The 17,493-nt window shown below is 37.4% G+C and overlaps 1 protein-coding gene across 2 annotated transcripts; it reads left to right on the top strand.

Moving 5' to 3' along the window:
* The first annotated feature begins 7,735 nt into the window (after window positions 1-7,735).
* On the top strand, window positions 7,736-16,026 carry LOC116252698 (GATA transcription factor 26-like). Of its 2 annotated transcripts, none has more exons than XM_031627142.2 (8): window positions 7,736-8,219; window positions 10,377-10,745; window positions 11,486-11,921; window positions 12,184-12,256; window positions 12,413-12,516; window positions 12,596-12,782; window positions 12,918-13,032; window positions 13,348-15,182. In XM_031627142.2, exons 1-8 carry the CDS (start codon window positions 8,180-8,182, stop codon window positions 13,395-13,397), a joined length of 1,374 nt encoding a protein of 457 aa, XP_031483002.1. In that variant the 5' UTR covers window positions 7,736-8,179; the 3' UTR covers window positions 13,398-15,182. The 2 variants fall into 2 exon arrangements, with proteins under 2 accessions (XP_031483002.1, XP_031483001.1); XM_031627141.2 differs by lacking the exon at window positions 13,348-15,182 and adding an exon at window positions 15,189-16,026 and having other exon boundaries at window positions 7,738-8,219.
* Window positions 16,027-17,493: the final 1,467 nt, after the last annotated feature.

Raw genomic sequence — 17,493 nt, 5'->3', positions numbered from 1 at the left:
TATTATTGGTTATTTTAGTTTCTATATAGCAATATCAGGCAATGTTGATTCTTTCGTGTATGCCAACATGTTCGAGAGTAGTCCACTGTTCACAAAAAATGTATCACAAACTATTAAAAAAATAACTTCCATTGGCAGTCTACCTTCCGTTGGTTTCTATTTTTAACTATTTCCTGACATTCTCGTGGAAATGAAAATGTCCAGGAATTGAGTAATTTTTCAGACCAGATTTTTGGCCTGTAGAGGCCCTCGACAGTGAACTTCTGTAAATCCATGGATTCCATTTGCAGTCTTTCCGTTTCAAGGTGGATCTTCACCATTATAACTTCGTAACTCTGTAAATTTCTATGTCCATGGAAGAGCAAGCTCGGACGTGGTTGTTGCATTAGTAGATGGAGTTGGCCTGCCTGTCATCCCTCACTGTTACCAACAAAAGAAATTGGTGAAAATTTTTCTATCCGATTTTTTTTTGTGTCATGTTTCTCGTCTTCCACCTTTTTCCCTTTCTTTTTTCCCAGTTAGCCGTTCACTTGAATACGCACAACGATAAATTTTTTCGTACATATTCTTTGCCATATGAATATTTTTGCACTTTCACGCCTTTTTAGGATTAATTGGAGTTGGTCACTTTTCAAAATTTGCCATGCACAGCCACCCATGTTCTGAAGCAGCCTTGAACACCGGGTGCAGGGAGTTAGATTTCACCTCTCGGTACACCTCTACTTTTTGCAATTTAATCGCTGGCAATAAGAGACAACAATTGTTCAAATGGCTTCGATTCAAATCAAATTATCCAAATACATGAAAATCGGATTTGAATTGGACTAGTACTGCTAAAAAGCAAGCCCTATAACCATATCTGAATTGTTTGCTCATCTCCACTTAAGAACATATGCAATGCACTCTAATGGTTCTAAGTTATGGAAACTATAAAAGGCTCAATTTTCGCCCCATGAGTTGAGTTCAAAGTAGATAAAGACAAACAAAATGTGAGACACATCTAGCGAGAGAAAGAGAGAGAGAGTGGGGAAAGAGAGATGTACATTTTCTCTCTAGGATCCCGTGCCTGGTTTCATGTAAAGTATAATTGGGCAGTGGCACGAGTTCCAGGCCCATAAAGCCAACATGCATTTGTCATTTTCGCTTTTGGAAAGATGACACTTTTTCTTCTTCTTCTTCTTGTATTCTTCTACTTGTAAAATTTTTTTTCCCGAAGGTGGTGATTGTATCTAAAGGTTCTACACCACCCAACTTGAATCTTCACAAATCAGAACCAATACATGTGGATGATAAAAGATAAATTTATTCAGGAAATCTACACTAGTCAGATCGAGTATTTCAGTAGTTTTATTGCCTAGAAATTCGTGCATGAAAATGGTCTCATGTTGAAGAAAATCTAATCTTATCCTTGTAAATTGTCCGTTTGCTTGATCATAACCTACATTCGTGGCGCAGGTTAATTAAATTAGTGATTCATGTGGTTTTCAATCTGTTCATCTATGTTAGTCCCAGAGCTCCGAAAACTAACAAGATCATGTTCCAAAACTCCTCCTGTTTTGTAAACTACACCGAAAGTTGAAGAACTTTCTCTTTTGGCCCTTTTGGAGCAAAAGATCCTCATTGAGATCTTCCGATTAAAAATTAACGAGTGAGCCCGGTGGACCGATGTGGGTTGACAGCATGAACACTTTCCTGGACAGCCATAACTTTTCAGCAACTAGTTCTCTCCTTTCCCTACCTGACCGTTCCTTTTCAACTTCTCTCTCTCTCTCTCTCTCTCTCTTCCTCTTTTTCTGTGACCTTGTTCACACATACACACTCCCTAGGCAATAACTCAGACTATCTGATGAAGAATGCAATAAAAGTTTTAGAATCAACATCCTAAATTTTTCATAAACTGCTAGTGCAAACAAACCATATCTTTTTAGAATTCAAACCGTCCGTTTTAAGTAAATGTAGTACATAATCGTGCATGTGTTGTGGGAAGTTGTTGAGAATCTTCATAAAATTTCACTTGCCAAGCTAGAGAGAGAAGATTTTACCAGGAATTTGACTTGACGCCATGGATTATACGAGTCAAACTTGAGCACTCTAAGAAGGGAAAGATGACGGGACGTCAGTAGATAACTTCAGAAAGTTGGCGTTTGACAGAAGCCATCTCACGCAACTTTAAAGGTCCAAGTAGATCAAGGAATTTCTCTCCAAAATCCAGAAGTATATGTCTTCATTTTGACTTCTTCTAGTTAAGAAGAAGAAGTACTAAAGTAAATTACATCATTCTGGTTTTGGAACATTTCATTTGCACATTGGCACAGATTACCGAGTAGAAGAATCAACTGCACCATCTTCTTTAACTTGTATACGAAGAGAGGTGGATTACTCCAACACAGGGTGGGAATATCAAGGTCGACTTTTCTTACACTTTTGACGAATTTGCATGTGGAAGCAGAGGATTGGCTTCCTAGTGGGAGAAGTAATGGGCATCACCGTCGTGCTACGATGGCTTGTTCGAAGCAAGGAGACATATAGCACAAAGTGGATGATTTGGGCACAGATTGAAGAAGATTCACTTTGAAAGTGCAGTCCTTTAGCAGTAATCTTGCAGCAGTATGGGCAGGTTCATGAGAGACAGTGAACCCAACACAGAGAAAAACATAAGCACATGTAGTGTCAAGAGTTATGAAAGAAAGCAACTCAAAACCATGCTGAATCACTATATCCCAAAGAATTAGCGTAATTTGACTTCGAATTTGAAGTTTCTTCTTCTTGCTTATATTGTTTCTTATTTGCAATCAAAGTGATGGGAGCTCTTGGCATGTTCAATTGAAAGATCTTAACCTGTCATATAAAACTTGAGCTCTTGTCTGTTGTTACTTTGCGGTCTTGATGACATCCCAAAACCAAGTTTTGCAGATTTTTCTCTCCAAAACCCTGTTTTTGAAGGGTTTCTCTTGCTATCAAAATTGGGTTTTCTCAAACTTGGTTTTGACAAAATCTGATCTTGTAAAAGGAAGTGAAAAACCTAATCCTCTCAGGTTATATAAAAAAAAAGAAAAAGGGTTTTTGAGTGTATCACTCAAACAAAACAAACCAAATTTGAAAAGCTCATTAAAAAACTTGTTTTTGAAAATCAAACTTAAAAAAAAGAAAAAAGAAAAAAGAAAAAAAAGAAACTGAGTTAGAGGAAGGTGTCATCCAACGCCTCCTTAGATTTCTATCAGGTTCTATTTGTTTCAAAAATGTTGAAATAAGAGTGCAATTTGGTGGCTCTTTAGGTGGCAAGTTTTTGCTTTCTATGAGATGATAAAATTTGAAAGAAAGGACAATCAAATCAACCAAAGTAGCTTTAAGCTTACCCATTCCCATATATCAATATGGAATCTTGTCATTTTCATGTAACACTTGGTAATGATCAGCTTAATCCCAATTAAAATGAAATTCACAAAATTACACCTTACTTTTAGTTGTATGACATAAATATGCTTAAATTTGTTTTTCTTTCATTTAAGACTTTCAAATTCAATAATATTATTAGTTTTTCTTTTAGCTATTATAAGCCATGTAAAGCTTTGAATCTAATACCCCTCACTACAAGCCTATGGTGGCCGCTTTGGCCGTTTGTCTAGGACAACCCGTGTTTGTCCATCAAACAAGCACGACTCGCTATCACCCCATCAAAGTCATTGAAAGACTAAGGGCAACCAGAACAGGCCCACTTCTTCATAGGGGTGGAGGGAAAGGGCGGTCCGCCTAGGCCATGGCCCCACTCCGGTCAATGAAAAAAAAAATTACATTGAAAAAAATAAAATTTTTTAATTGCATCATGTATTTTTTAGATTTGAATTCAGTTTGACTCTACTCGGATTCAGATGTTAGACTGTCGGCCTGCCCCTCAAGAAAACCTTGTGCTTCTTCACCAACAAAATTAATGTGTTTGAATAATTTCCTCTTGTTCTCAAGGTCTAGGGCTGGTTCAGAGAAATCTCCAACAAACCAATGTAAACAATTCTTTTTTGTAAGATATTAAAGAAATTTCTTTTACGAAAAAAGAAAAACCAAATTCTTTGTGGTTCACTCAAAAAAATGTGCATGTCAGGGTGCGGTAGGTACAAAATGAATAATAGTTTAAAAAATTCGTCGCTTTTATTTATTGATGTAGAATATTCGAATAACATATTGATGAGTTTGCCCTTGGCCACTCATTTAATACACGGCTCCAATGTTTCCACCCTCGTATTAAGCTTTTCTTTATTACTTTGTCACTCAAGATCAAACACTTGCTTCTGGGAACACAACTTTTCAAGTAAAATATTGAGCGAATAAAACGCACCACTACTTGATCACCTTTTCCTAGTAAAATCATCTTCTTGGTATTGAAGCGCTCGTTTTCTTTTATCTTATTCAACCTTCTTATTGACAAAGTTTTTATGTTTCCAATCAATTTTTAAATACTTGAAACTATTTTCCTAGGAAAATTTTGAAAATGGGCATTCTTTTAACTTATCATGCTCAAATACTTGGCTTTTAACTTGTATAAAATATTTATACGGATCATTTAACTGAGGTTTTGCCAAGTATTTAAAGATCTGCGTGATTGAATCAGACCCACTTGGCTTAAAAGGGTGGGCTTAGTCTAAGCCGGTCAAAGTCAACCTCCTTAGAAAAAAAAAACAAAGAAAAGAAGCAAGGAAGACATTAAATGCTCTGTGGGCTCGGTCAATTTTCTTGATCGGCCCATTCCGGTCATGTGTCCCAGCTAGTGGACACGAGATAAAGCCATCAAAAGATGGACGGCCAACATTTGTTTCTTCTGCTGTCACGTCCATCTTAGGCCGTCCACTTGGCCCCTAGCTTGCATGTGATTGGCTGCAAAACTGGATGCTTGACTTATTCGAACGCTCCGTGGAATGCTTGACCCAGTCAAACTCGGCATGGTCCTAAATGGACAGTCAAAGGGCAGAAGGAACACTTGGAATTTTCTTCTTTACTGTTTTAATTTCCTAACCTTTTACTTTTCTTGCAATAACGAATTATTGCAAATTTAATCTACAAAAAAAAAAAAAAACCCAAAGAAAATTTGCCAGATCACATGCATCTTCTTTCAAAAAATTCTAATAGGTAGATTTGAATTCAGTCATATATGCATGCCTTGGATTATATTTTGGGTCCACTGGGACAGGTTTGTTCCGCACCAAACATGTTCCAGTGCTTATTTGGGGTGGCACTATGGACAAACAGATAGAATCTTTTGATTGAGAACAATGGGGACACGGAGATGGGTGGCTCTGAAAGGACAAATCATGTGTGTTATCAACTAAATTATCAAACACGTATAGCAATAACCAGGGCGTTGAGAGTGCAAGGTCATGAGTGACCAAGGGGATGCTGGACCCCAACATCATGTGCCTCCAACTTAATTAGTCCACAATTTCCAGTATTATATGGGGAAGGGGCAATCATAGTTGGCTGACTCGCCAAGTTGGCTCAAGAATCGCCAGAGTCAGCTCGGATCGCTAAAAAACCTAGCCATGAATCAAAGTTGGGCTGGCTTGCCCCTGACTGGGTCTAACTTGTCCTGACTCGGCCCTAACTCATCCTTATTCAGGTTATTTAAAACTCGACTGAGTCAATGAGTCAATTCGCTGACCCTGTGACCCGTTAGTCATGTGCTGATCTAAGTCCGAGTCATGGGTTTACCAACTATGGAGGGAATAGTTGTGAGAATTGATTGCTCCCAACCTATCAATGATTTATTTAAAAGGGCAATTAATTTTCATAAAGGTCTCCCTCATCTTTGTTTAGCTTAATTTTGCCTTCTCATTTCTTCCCAAAAAAAGGGGAATTAATTAGTTTTCACAGACATCTCCACCTTTTTTAGTTTAGCTTCAATTGAACCCACAAAAGGACTTGTATATCTATTATTCCAACATTTAATTACTTATAAAATGTCATTCATCTATGTAAAGACGACTCATTGATGTTATTGTTTTGGGAATAAACAAGTTTAATGCTTAAGGTCTCTGCGTCATAAATAAAGCCATGGCCTCTCCTCCGATTTTTAGAGGATTAAATTTTAAAAAATTTAGTTTAATCTATATTCAAAATATAAAAATTTATATTTCGGCCCTTGTTAAAATTTTGAATCTATAATTCAATCTCTGCAACAAAAAACTCCTACATCTGCCCCCCTGCCGATTAAACATAAAACATGCTTCTTAATGCATTGGAACTTGAATTTTTTTTTTGTCGATTTTGCGATGATTTTTTCATTGTAAAACGACATTTTTATATGCTCAACATTGTCACTGCAGTTGAAGATCTGAATTTAGTTGTAACCATGCCAGAGTTTCTTAAGCAAAAAAAAAAAAAAAAATCTTTTTTTTAAACGTCATTTGTTTTTCCCAGTTTCTTTTACAATTAAACATTTTTTCATGTTTTTCTAATGTCAAACTGCTTGTTCCATTTTCTAATTCTTATTTATTCTTTATGTACGATGTCGTCTTATTAATTTCCCATTTATTTTACTTTTCCCTAATTCTTAATTATTTTTAATTTTCTTAAAAACTTTACCGTATTTTTTTCAAACTCCTCCTATTATACCAAACGAAAACAAATATTTGTGACTCACTTTTTATTCTGTGGCGTTATGGAACAAACATGGGTTTCCAAACAATTAATTATTAACTCAAACGTCATCGGATCAGTAAGATCCCATTACTGACCTGAACTGGATCCGTTTAGTCGAACCTGGTAAAGTAACATGGGTTTAAACACTAATCAAACTGGATCTGGATGGGAGACCAATTCGATCAAGATCCGACCCGGATATATTCAAAGTTGGCAGCTAACATCCCAGTACAAGTCGAAGTCCAAATCCAAATCCAAATCCAAACCCAATTAAGAAAGGTCCAACTAACATCGAATCTAATAAAGGTAGATCTGACTGAGTGGAGTTCTCGAACCGGCGCAGTTCCACCTTCGTACCAAGGGAAAGGGACATAGTTGTCATTTTGAAGAGCATGAGCACATGGTTACACCACCATTAAATATTATAGTTCTAAAGCAGGAGGCTGGCTGTTTTGGACGGCTACAGGAAGACTTTTTTTTTTTTTCTTTTCTTTTTAAAACTTTTTACTTTTCATCCAAATATTCATCGTAATGATAAATTAGACTTCAGATTACGAACTTTAAAACTGTATTTTGCTAGAAATGGTATTAGAAGGTTGATATATTGAAAACGTTAATTTTTTTTTTTTTAATTTAAAATGCTTGTTAGCTTTGATGGTAGCAGAAAAACTACATTATTATGGTTTCAATCAAATGCTTCTGAGTTGTTGTGAGTTTATAGAGAGGAACAAGTTTTAATTGGAAGCATGAAAAGTGAAGGCCCGTTTTTGTAATTATTACCAAACATTTGGCTCTCAAAAGAATTTTTTTTTTTTTTTTTAACGAAAAGGGACAGGGTGAGCACATTTTCCTGAAAATTTAATCATAAAATTAATCGTAATTGAGAATTGACGTTGCACTATCGCTTTTATCAGATTTAATATTTTTCTGTTTTCATCGGAAAATAAACAAAAGGTAGACGAAGAGAAGAAAAGAAGGTTCAAGCCGTCGAGTCAACATGATATGCATGAGAAGTTGCTTCACCGGTTTGGCTATCCATTTACACAGGAAAATGAATTAAAAAATTTATTTAATGCATTTCATAAAATTTGACGTCAGAAAAAAGTAATGCAATTAGACCAAATATAGAAAAGGTCATGCCTCCCTCCTCTTCCTCCTCCTTGCTTCCATTTTCAACCCATTTCCGGATGAATTCAGAGATAATTTTTGTTGGGTTTTAGCTCTCAAGGATTGTAGATAGAACTCTAATGGAACCCATTTCAATCTACTGAGTTTTCATTCACTCCGTTTCCGCTATTTTGAGTTTTTTTTCCGACACCATAAAAGGCTTCCTTCCTTTGGGTTTTTCCTTGGTTGGTGTTTTTTGCTTTCGTGTATAGCTGTGTATATTTTTTCTGCAAGAACGAACAGACACTGTGTTGCCTTCTTTATCGGAATTTGTTGAGTATTTGAATTATTTTATTCGAAGACATTGGTCGAAAGAATTAGCGAGTTCTTCTCCTTTCTGATACAAATTTCTATATATCTACCGGGGATTGAGAGAGGGAAGCCTATGGTTAAGCAGGGGCCTTGCTACCATTGTGGTGTTACGAGTGAGTCTTCTCTCTCGCTCCTTTTTTCTCTTTTAGATGGTATTGTGAATCTTTTTGTGTGTTATGCTTCATTTTTGGCGGAAAAAGCACTTGGGTTCTTCTTGTTTATGTTGTCTTCTTTTAAGTACTTCTGATTGGTGTGGAAGCACCAATTGTTGACTATTCATTTTTGAACAATGAAGAAATTCGCCGAGGCGAGGAATGGGTTGAACTTCATTGGAGTCTGGAGAAAATTTGCTCAACTTTTTCATTTATTAGTTTCAATTCGATTGTAGTGGAAAAGTTGGTAACCTGGACTTCATTTCTAGCTTCATCTTGTAATTTTTTTGTGTCTCTTTTCCGGGTTTGTACTGTTTATTCACCTTTTCATTTACTTCATCTGGTTGGTTGATTGATTTGATTTCCAGAATAATGTCCATTTTGTAAATTGAACTACGTAAGAAACCTGAATCAATTCGGCCTCGTCTCTTATTTGGATTTTCCTTTTTTTTTTTTATTGTTGATGCTTGTGGAAGTGTTGCAGAATATCCCGAACCTGCTTTATTAGCACATAAAAAATCAATACTAATTTATGCTTCTCTAAGTACTATTTGTGTTTAAGTTCAAGTCCATTTTTATGTGATCTTCTTTTCGGCCTTAAGAGAGTAATTTTTGCTGCAGCCTAAACGAATAACCTAATTGTATATTTTGCTGCTGAAACATTTGCAGAAACGTTCAGAGGTTGCAATTCTTTCTGTTGTTAACACTTTATTTTCTTCTAGCTGATCTTTTCTACTCAAAGGACGTCGTTACCTTGCACTTTCAAGTCCTCATCTGCTGCATATTCGACTATGTGCATTACCTTTGAAGCAGCAACAACTGAAATTTCAGCGAACTTATTGGAATGAATATTGATCTTCATTCTTGAATGGCTACTTCTTTTTTTCTCCTCTGTTTCTGTCTCTCTTCAAAATTTCCTCTGTAATGTGTTTTTTAGGTCAGCTGTCTTGAGTTCTAGTAGCAAAATCATGCAGAAAAAGGCACTAAAGGGAGCTGGTTTAGAGGCATATTGATTATTAAAAACGTATCTCTATAATTGAACTTTGAATTGCATACAGTGCTTGTGAAGGTTTTTGAACTGATGAGCTGGTTGTCAATTAATTAGTTGATTATCTGAAAGCAGTGTAGCTGCTTGCTGCAGAGCAGTTGGAGTTTTAACATAAAGTGAAAGCAGTTCTAGCTAGTCAAATTTAGCTAACAGGAAGGTGATTCGTGCATTCTGGATTTCATAGACTTGCAAGATCTGGACCTCTTTCCAAATTAGCTGCTTATGTTTCTTAAAATATCTAGCTCGACAAAATACTGATTCCAATTCTGTTATTGAATCAGCTTTCTAATTTTCCTAAAAGCCCTGTGTCCATGACATGTGAAATGTTGTCCTAATGTGTTTCAAGTGTATCCTCTTAAACTCTGCCTTGCTGCAAATAATAATTGAGCTTACATGAGAGTTCATTGTCTTAAATAAAATTTTGAGTTACTTTATGCACCCTATTTTATTTTATCTGTGGATTTGAAGGTTTTTAAAGCATCATGGTGAAATATGCAGCTAAGCTATCAAATGTTTTTCCTTTTCTGTTTACTGTGGAAATTATGCAACCATTTCATGCAGCATAATTTTGGTTCTCCCCTTGATTGAATCTTAAGCAGCATCACCAGCAAACAATGCAAATAAACTGGTTGCATTTGTATTTAAATCTCAGTGCAGGAGACCATTTGAACTATTCTTTGGGGTAACTCGTGAATGGCTATCTTTCTGCCTTCTGCTGTCTGTGAAGGAGCAGTAACAACTTGAAGGTTCCCTTAATTTTTTTTTTTAATGATTTTGGACCCAAATTTACCAGTTTTGCTTAAAATTGGAATATATATCGTCCTACCTGTACGTATAAGTTTTGTCATACATGCTGTCCTGGATTGCCCGTGATCATCGAGTTGATTTATGTATGAAGCCGTATTACTAGGGAGTTCCTACAACAGTTTGCTTCAGAATCTCAGATGCTATTTTTTATGTTTGAGTATAGAACGCTGATTGTACTTTTGGTTCAAGCTGTTATAGTATTTAAAACAATCACATCCATGGTGGCTTGGCTTATAGACCTCTGCATTTGATCAATGGAGCAGGTACTCCTCTTTGGAGAAATGGACCACCAGAAAAGCCAGTTTTATGCAATGCATGTGGCTCAAGATGGAGAACAAAGGGTTCACTTGCTAACTATACTCCGCTGCATTCCCGTGGGGAGCCTGCTGCCCTACCACAAAGCAAAACTCCCAAGTTGAAATATGTGCTTGGTAAGGCCAAAGATCAGAAACTTCATATGCAGAAGTTAGACGAAGTTAGCCAAGAAAGTGAAGATGCAACTAGCGATTATGACCCTCAAAGCGAGAAGCTGTTGGAAGAAGAGTCAAGCAATAGATCTAGTTCAGGATCAGCTATATCATATTCTGAGAGCTGTACTCAATTTGGTAGTACAGATGCAAGTGATTTCACAGGTTTTATTTTGCTTATGCCCTTGTTTTCTTTTATGTTTGCATAGGAGCCCTATGCATTTAAGACTTCGACAGGAGTTACTTACTTCAGCACCTCTACGTGTTTTTTTTTTTCTGATGGAAAGATTCAAAGTGGTAATTGCAAAAAGTCTTATTGCTAATGTAGGTAGCTATTTGTTAGCAGCCACCTGCTAGCTTGGGAACCCTTACAAAGGCAAACCCAATTCTACACGTACACGCCCAGCATTCATTCCAGTTTAGGGTTCTTCCTCACCAGAGGCCACACACTGAAAACCTGTCGTAATCCCACTTAGGTCCTTTCGACCCTTATTTATATGCCTACTGAATCAGCCCCCATGGAGAACCAATCCAATATCCAATCTAATCCTATACCCGATGCCTGACACTATTCTTTCAAGATACTTTTAAACTTTTTAAGTTTTAACTGCAATATTGTGTTTCAAATTTATGGTAGTGGTGTTTAAGAATCAAAGGATTTAAGTACTTTACTGAACCCAAAGTGATTATGTTTCCATAAATGCCAAAAAAATGATCGCTATCAAGTTTTGTGCCTGTAAAACCTCAGAAAACATGATTTCCGAATGGTATAGCTCTCTCTGTCTCTCTCATGTGGATGCATGTACATTTTAATATTATATGTTTAATTTATAAACCAATTGTTATTTTCCAAGTAACATATGTAAGTACTGTTTCACTATGTGAGTGACATTTTCTTCATTCAGGTTCATCGCAATCCATTGTCTGGGATTCGCTTGTCCCATCAAAAAGGCGGACATGCCTGAGTCGTTCAAAGCCCAAGCCATCTCCTGTTGAGAAACTGACAAAAGATTTGTATAGCATATTGCATGAGCAGGAGTTGTCCTATCCATCTGGATCCACAGAGGAGGATCTCATTTTCGAAAATGAAAAGCCTATGGTTTCTGTTGAGATTGGTCATGGTGGTGTTCTTATAAAGCATCCACATTCAACAGCTCAAGATGAGGAATCAGAAGCAAGTTCACTTGTGATACAGAACAAAGGATGTTCTGTTAGTGAATCTTATTCAATGTCCTCATCCGTTCCTGTACATACTCAAAGCAAAGGAATAAATTCATCTGAAGTCAACAATGAAAAAATGCAGCATAACATGAGCCAAGGAAGATATGACCATACAAAAAGGTGCTCTCTGAGCAAAAACTCATGTGACATTCTGCTTCTGCTTTAGAATTCAGTCGCTGAAATTGGCACTTCTGCTGCTCTATACTCTTGCTAAAAATAAGATTTATTTGAAAATATGGATCCACAGCTGGTCTTGGTGCAGGCGTTTCTACTCTTGTCCTGTTTTTGAATAGTATATGTTGCCTTGTCAACATGCTATTGAGAATGGAGGAAATGGCTTAGGTTCCCTTTTTTCTGAATCTGTTATTTGTTGGTTTTATAGGGATAAGGTACCCTCTGACAGATTTCACTTTCTGCAAAGTAGCTCATCACCTTTGCAATTCATAGATCTGGAGGTATTTCAATTACTGAATCCTAAATTGGACATGAAAATATATAGTCTGAATGTGTGTGGTTCAGTTGTCTCATAGAAAAACCAAATGAAGCAGTCGGTTATTTCTCATGAGGAAGCATCCTGCAGCTAATGCGATTGATGTTCTTTTTGGTATCAGGCTGTTGTTAATTATGAGAAGTTCATGGAATACTTCTCTCATGAGGAGCAACAGCAGCTGATAAATCACCTTTCTTCTGTTGATAGTTGCCAAAATCCTGACAGGTTACTAACACGTACTCTTCATTATTTTCCATGTGGCTGCGTTAATCTCCTGGTTCTGATCTTGTCATCCTGTATGCAGCATTAGAAATGCATTTGACAGTCCATCATTTAAGGAGGCCCTGTATGTGTACCAGAGGCTGCTTTCTAATGGCATCTTTGATCTCTCTTTCCAAGGGATAGATATTGAATCTTGCAAAGCTACAAAAAGACTTGTTTTGTGCGAAACAATCAAATCCAGATGGGTTGAACAATATGCACAGCTGAAGGTCAGTTGCTCTTGAGAAATTTCTCTAGGCTTTCTGAACATCATGTTGCTTTTCTTGCATTTCTTGGCATATTGATCATGTAAGATAAATCTACAGCACCACTAGTTTGAAATTGTTTTTCTTTCTTTTCATTAGAATTCAAGCGAAGCCCTTGGAAAGGATAAAAGTTTGTCACGTGGTAACATTAAATTCTCCAAATCAATATCCATGAAGCGACCTCATGATTATGACCTCAGTCAAAAAAATACAGGTATGAAATTTTTATGCTGCTTTGTGAAATTTGCTGGAAGCAATGGCTTCCAAGTGTATACAGGTGATCAGTGGATCTTCTTAATAACTTCCATTTCTTCCCTATAATGGCATTTTGTAAGAATGCTCACTTTTGATAGAATTCATACTGAGATTAATTCTTCAAAAGAAGATGAGGAGATATATGGGTAATAATGTCTGATAGGTGTTTAACAACTCAAACCAGGTTGCCTAGAATTTTTTATCCCTATCCACGTACTGATACTCTTTAAGTATAAGCATCAGCATAGTCATTGTTTGGTTTTGATTTTTGTAGGAGTTCAGTTCTCTCTGTTGCTGAAGCACGGTCAGTTCAAAAAGATCTAGTGAGAAATGTGAGGCTGGGATTCAACTTTTAGGAAACACTTCCCTGGAGCATTCATCATATTATGCTCATATAGCAGAAGATTCACCCCGCTGTTGTAATTGCCTGACTGGAGCAGGGAAGGCTAACAAGTGCGGGCCGAAAGCCATAATTCTCTGGGCATATCTGAGGGGACTGTCTGAACATGACCAGAACATTTTAGGCAGCATATGCTGCCAAAGAAATAGCAGCACATCCTTTTGGACAGCCATTTGTGTTAGATGAAGCTCAGATGGCTGCTTAGGTTGAATGGTAGAAACAATTAATCGGCATGATAATAGCAATCATCTGAAAGTGAATACAATATGCTTGATTCCTGATATTGAGGCGAAGTGTTAGTCCAGTCCAAAGGTGCACCTAGGTAGTGTATATGCTGGACAAACACTTTCTTTACTAGACTGTAGGACCTAAGCACTGGCAATGCACTTAATCATAAGAAAACCTGAAAAGGTCTTAAAAGGTTTTTGTTCTCCTTTTTTCTTTTTTCTTCTGATTTTTAATCATCCTCCTCTTTTTTTTATTATTTTACTGTTTCTGGCCTGCGTAGGCCCCCACCTAGGTGCCATCTAGTCCTTTTTTATGGTCCACCGCCCCAGGTCCACCTATCTCTTTTGACCACATTGGCCGTTAACCTTTATTCTGGAAATTTAGATGATACAAAAAGACCTTCTTCTTGGTCAACATCTCCATGGTTCACAGAGGAAAAATTGTTGAAACTGCTTCAATGACGGATAAGACATGAAATTAGAAGCTTCCCATTTGGACAGGAAAAGGTCCAGAAGTAAGAGGGATTGACACATTGAAGACTTGCTCAGGTGGAGATATTAGGTGAAAGTTGCAAAAACAAATACGAAAGGGTAGAAAGGACTGAAACAGCATGGTAAAGATGAACATGAAGGCAAAAGGCAAGCTAAATTACTAAGATCCAGAGCTTCTTTTAGGTGCTAAGAGTGGCACAATTTAGTCTGACACTAAAAACAGGGTCTTAACAGTAGAACATGGAACAGCTACCCTTTACAAGCTGATGTGGCCTGTCTTGCTATGGAAAACAGCTGGAAGGTAGATTGCATGGAAGATTTGACATTGTCAAATTTGTGAAAAAAATAATTATTGTTCAGATACTCGAAAACCATACAAAATGAAAGTGCAAGTCCTGGCCTCATTCTCATTTTCTTTTTCAGAAGTTAAATTTATTGAAGAATGTAAGTTCTAGGACACAATTTATTTTTGTGGTTCAGAAATGGGATATGGGGTTCAACCAGTGGTGCCTCAGCTGTTGATATTGTAGGTCATCCAAGATGCATAAATATATCATTATTCCACTTTTCCTTTTTGTCATTGTTAATGTGGTGAATACAACTAGACTTAAAACTCTTCCAGTGGTCAATGTGCAGTAGGCATCAGATCGCCTATAAATCTTGAAGGGGACCTGCCAGGGATGACCAGTTAACAAGCACATTTGAAGAAAGCCGTCAATTGAGGAAAAAGTACACCATAGTTGCAGATTATAGAAAAGGAAATTTTGTGAAAGGCCTTTACCAACATGGACAGTGCAATGTGTATATGCATAATAGAGCAATTGCAATTAATACATAAGCTAACACGTGTTTGTGTTTCTACTAGTGTTTAGAATTCGTGTGTAGAATATGCTATTCATGGTTTTGGATATGGTTGATTATTTTGGGAATGATTTCCTTTGACTTTCCTCTGGCTGGAATTATCAATTTCTTCTGATTGGCTATTTCTGCTTTCAGAGCCAAAACACAAAATAAGGGCTGTCAGCAGGTCACAAAAATGTGTCCCCATGGATATGAGTGATGCTGAATTGCAAGCATACTCTTACGCTAAGCATGGTCAGAGCACCTGTGAAGCAAATGAAGCTCTCAAATATGATGCATCATGCTTTAGTCCGAGAAGTCTGTTTGCTTCTCCTCCGGGCAGGAGCCCAGTCACGATGGATTCTTTGCAATTCACAGACAACTCATCTGAACAAGATCTACTACTTGATGTCCCTTCCAATATGTCATTGCAGCAGGCTGAGCTTCTTGATTGCAATTTTTGGAAGCAGAAATCATCTGCTACTGGTTCCTTGATCGAAACTCCTAACAAGCAATTGCCATTATAGAGAGACCTATTTGCTCTTTGCAGCAGAAGCCACGTGCATTCGCCTCTATGTAGACCTTGGATTTTGGTGATGTTATAGGTACTAGTGTGAAGCATTAGTGTTTTAAAAGCATGACTTTAAAAATTTAGAAAACATGCTTACATGCAAGATCAGGCTTGTTGTGAACAATTTTCCTGTAAAATTTAAACACGCTGGCGTATGATTTGGGACGGCATTCAGGAATGGAGATGGATGAATTTGTAAAGTTTTCTTCTAGTGTAGGCTAGGCTTATTCATAGAAAAGGTGGTCGCACACGAGGATACAATTTTGTAAATTCTTTTCACCTGCTTGTTGACGGATAAACTCTGGTTCTTGTTTTCTGTAACACTGCTTCCAGTTGTTGGCCGTTGAAAATTCGGGTTGTGAACAAATTTCAAGGTTAATTTGTGAATTGCTATCATGGGGGCCTGGGTTTGTTTCTAGTTTACATTATTTTCTTGATTGCAATCTGTTTCCAACGCTGTTCCACAGATGACCTTGGAATTTTGGATGGATCTCATACTTATTACAAAAACTCCTGTGCCATCATCCAGGGCGGGTCATGGTGCTGTTTTTTTGTTTGACTGCATCTTTGTCGAGGTCAAACTGGCCTGGGTCCATAAGCGGCTCATGTTCTTCATCACTAAAGTTGGTTGCGTAAAGGCCCAAACAACCATTAACCTGATCTTCTTCGATGAACCTAGTTGTGCCTTTCAGTATGTGGTATTACATGCATCCAGAGGCCATAATGGATTGTTTTACTGGGGACACACAGAGGGGGTTCCGTACAGCTGAGTTGCACTGTAATTCAGACGGATGAGGACCCAAAATGGAGCAAAAAACTCATTCAGCATTCAACGGATTTGCTTCCCTACCATTGATGGCCATGACATCTTTTCCGTTTGGAAAAACTTGTCTACCAATGATAGAAGTTTATTTAGAACTTTGTCACGAAAACACTATATAAATTAAGTCTAACGCTATTTGAAGAACACTTTTAATAACTCTTCTAGGAAAGTTGCTGATCCTCTCGGCCTCTGACCTTTGCTTCCCTACGGCTACAAAATTGTCCTGGATGACAGATTTGTTAGGCTGCAAATCTCTAGACATTGCTTGCAGGCTACTAGGAAGTTGGAACGCAACCGGCTGGAATTCGAGACAGCTAGACACGTGAAGTCAGTCTGGAATACTATCTAGTACCAAAAAAAAAATAGTAGAACCTTCATGCACAAAAAAACCCGGATGCAAGGACTAAAGAACAGGTCTTGTTGAGGCCTCCGTTGGCTCACGATGCTATGCCATAATTCAGGTAGTTAACAAGGCAGGATAAAAGATGTCCACATATCTGTTCCTTCGATGAAGTTCCACAAGAGATACGCACATCCATATGCTTAAAAAACATCAAATTCCAGAATATCTGTAGAAATTAAAGAGTCACGGGCTATACTTTTCTCATCTGACTTTTCTCCAACTATGACAAGAAATCGCAAAAAATTAAGGAAAGTTTCAAGCACAGAGCAGAATAATGGTCATGGACTTCCATGTCCTCCGAATTCCCCATGGGACGTCTCATGCCTCGTCTGCTTCTTATATCCACTTCCATGGAAATGGAAACAACCATAATTTTGAATCCATGTGTCCAATTGCTGCCTTATTTTTCTTTCTTTTCTTATTTCTGTTGGGAAAACTGGGTTAGGTAGAACACTGAACAGTGAGGTCCGTTTCTAAAAACCTCTATTCATAATGTCTATAGATATTCTGGAATTTGATGTTTCTTAAGCATATGGATGTGCGTATGGATTTTGATCTATTTGGGTAAGCATGGAGGTCTGGGCCGTGTCACCTTTTTGCTGAAAAGTGCAGGCATCTATCCATAATGTCTCCTTAAAATAGGAAATAGAAGATCTTTCAGTTG

The sequence above is a fragment of the Nymphaea colorata genome, chromosome 4 (genome assembly GCF_008831285.2).
Source record: "Nymphaea colorata isolate Beijing-Zhang1983 chromosome 4, ASM883128v2, whole genome shotgun sequence".
NCBI classification, from domain to species: Eukaryota; Viridiplantae; Streptophyta; class Magnoliopsida; order Nymphaeales; family Nymphaeaceae; genus Nymphaea; species Nymphaea colorata.
Note: the sequence above shows the minus strand (reverse complement) of the source record. Positions and strands in the feature narration are given on the sequence as shown.

Excerpts from the sequence above, each read along its gene's own strand:
- LOC116252698 (XM_031627141.2), top strand. The coding sequence starts at position 8,180 with ATGGTTAAGCAGGGGCCTTGCTACCATTGTGGTGTTACGA. Across the intron at positions 8,220-10,376 it reads CTACCATTGTGGTGTTACGA|GTACTCCTCTTTGGAGAAAT; the intron begins GTGAGTCTTCTC and ends TCAATGGAGCAG. Across the intron at positions 12,783-12,917 it reads AACAATATGCACAGCTGAAG|AATTCAAGCGAAGCCCTTGG; the intron begins GTCAGTTGCTCT and ends TCTTTTCATTAG.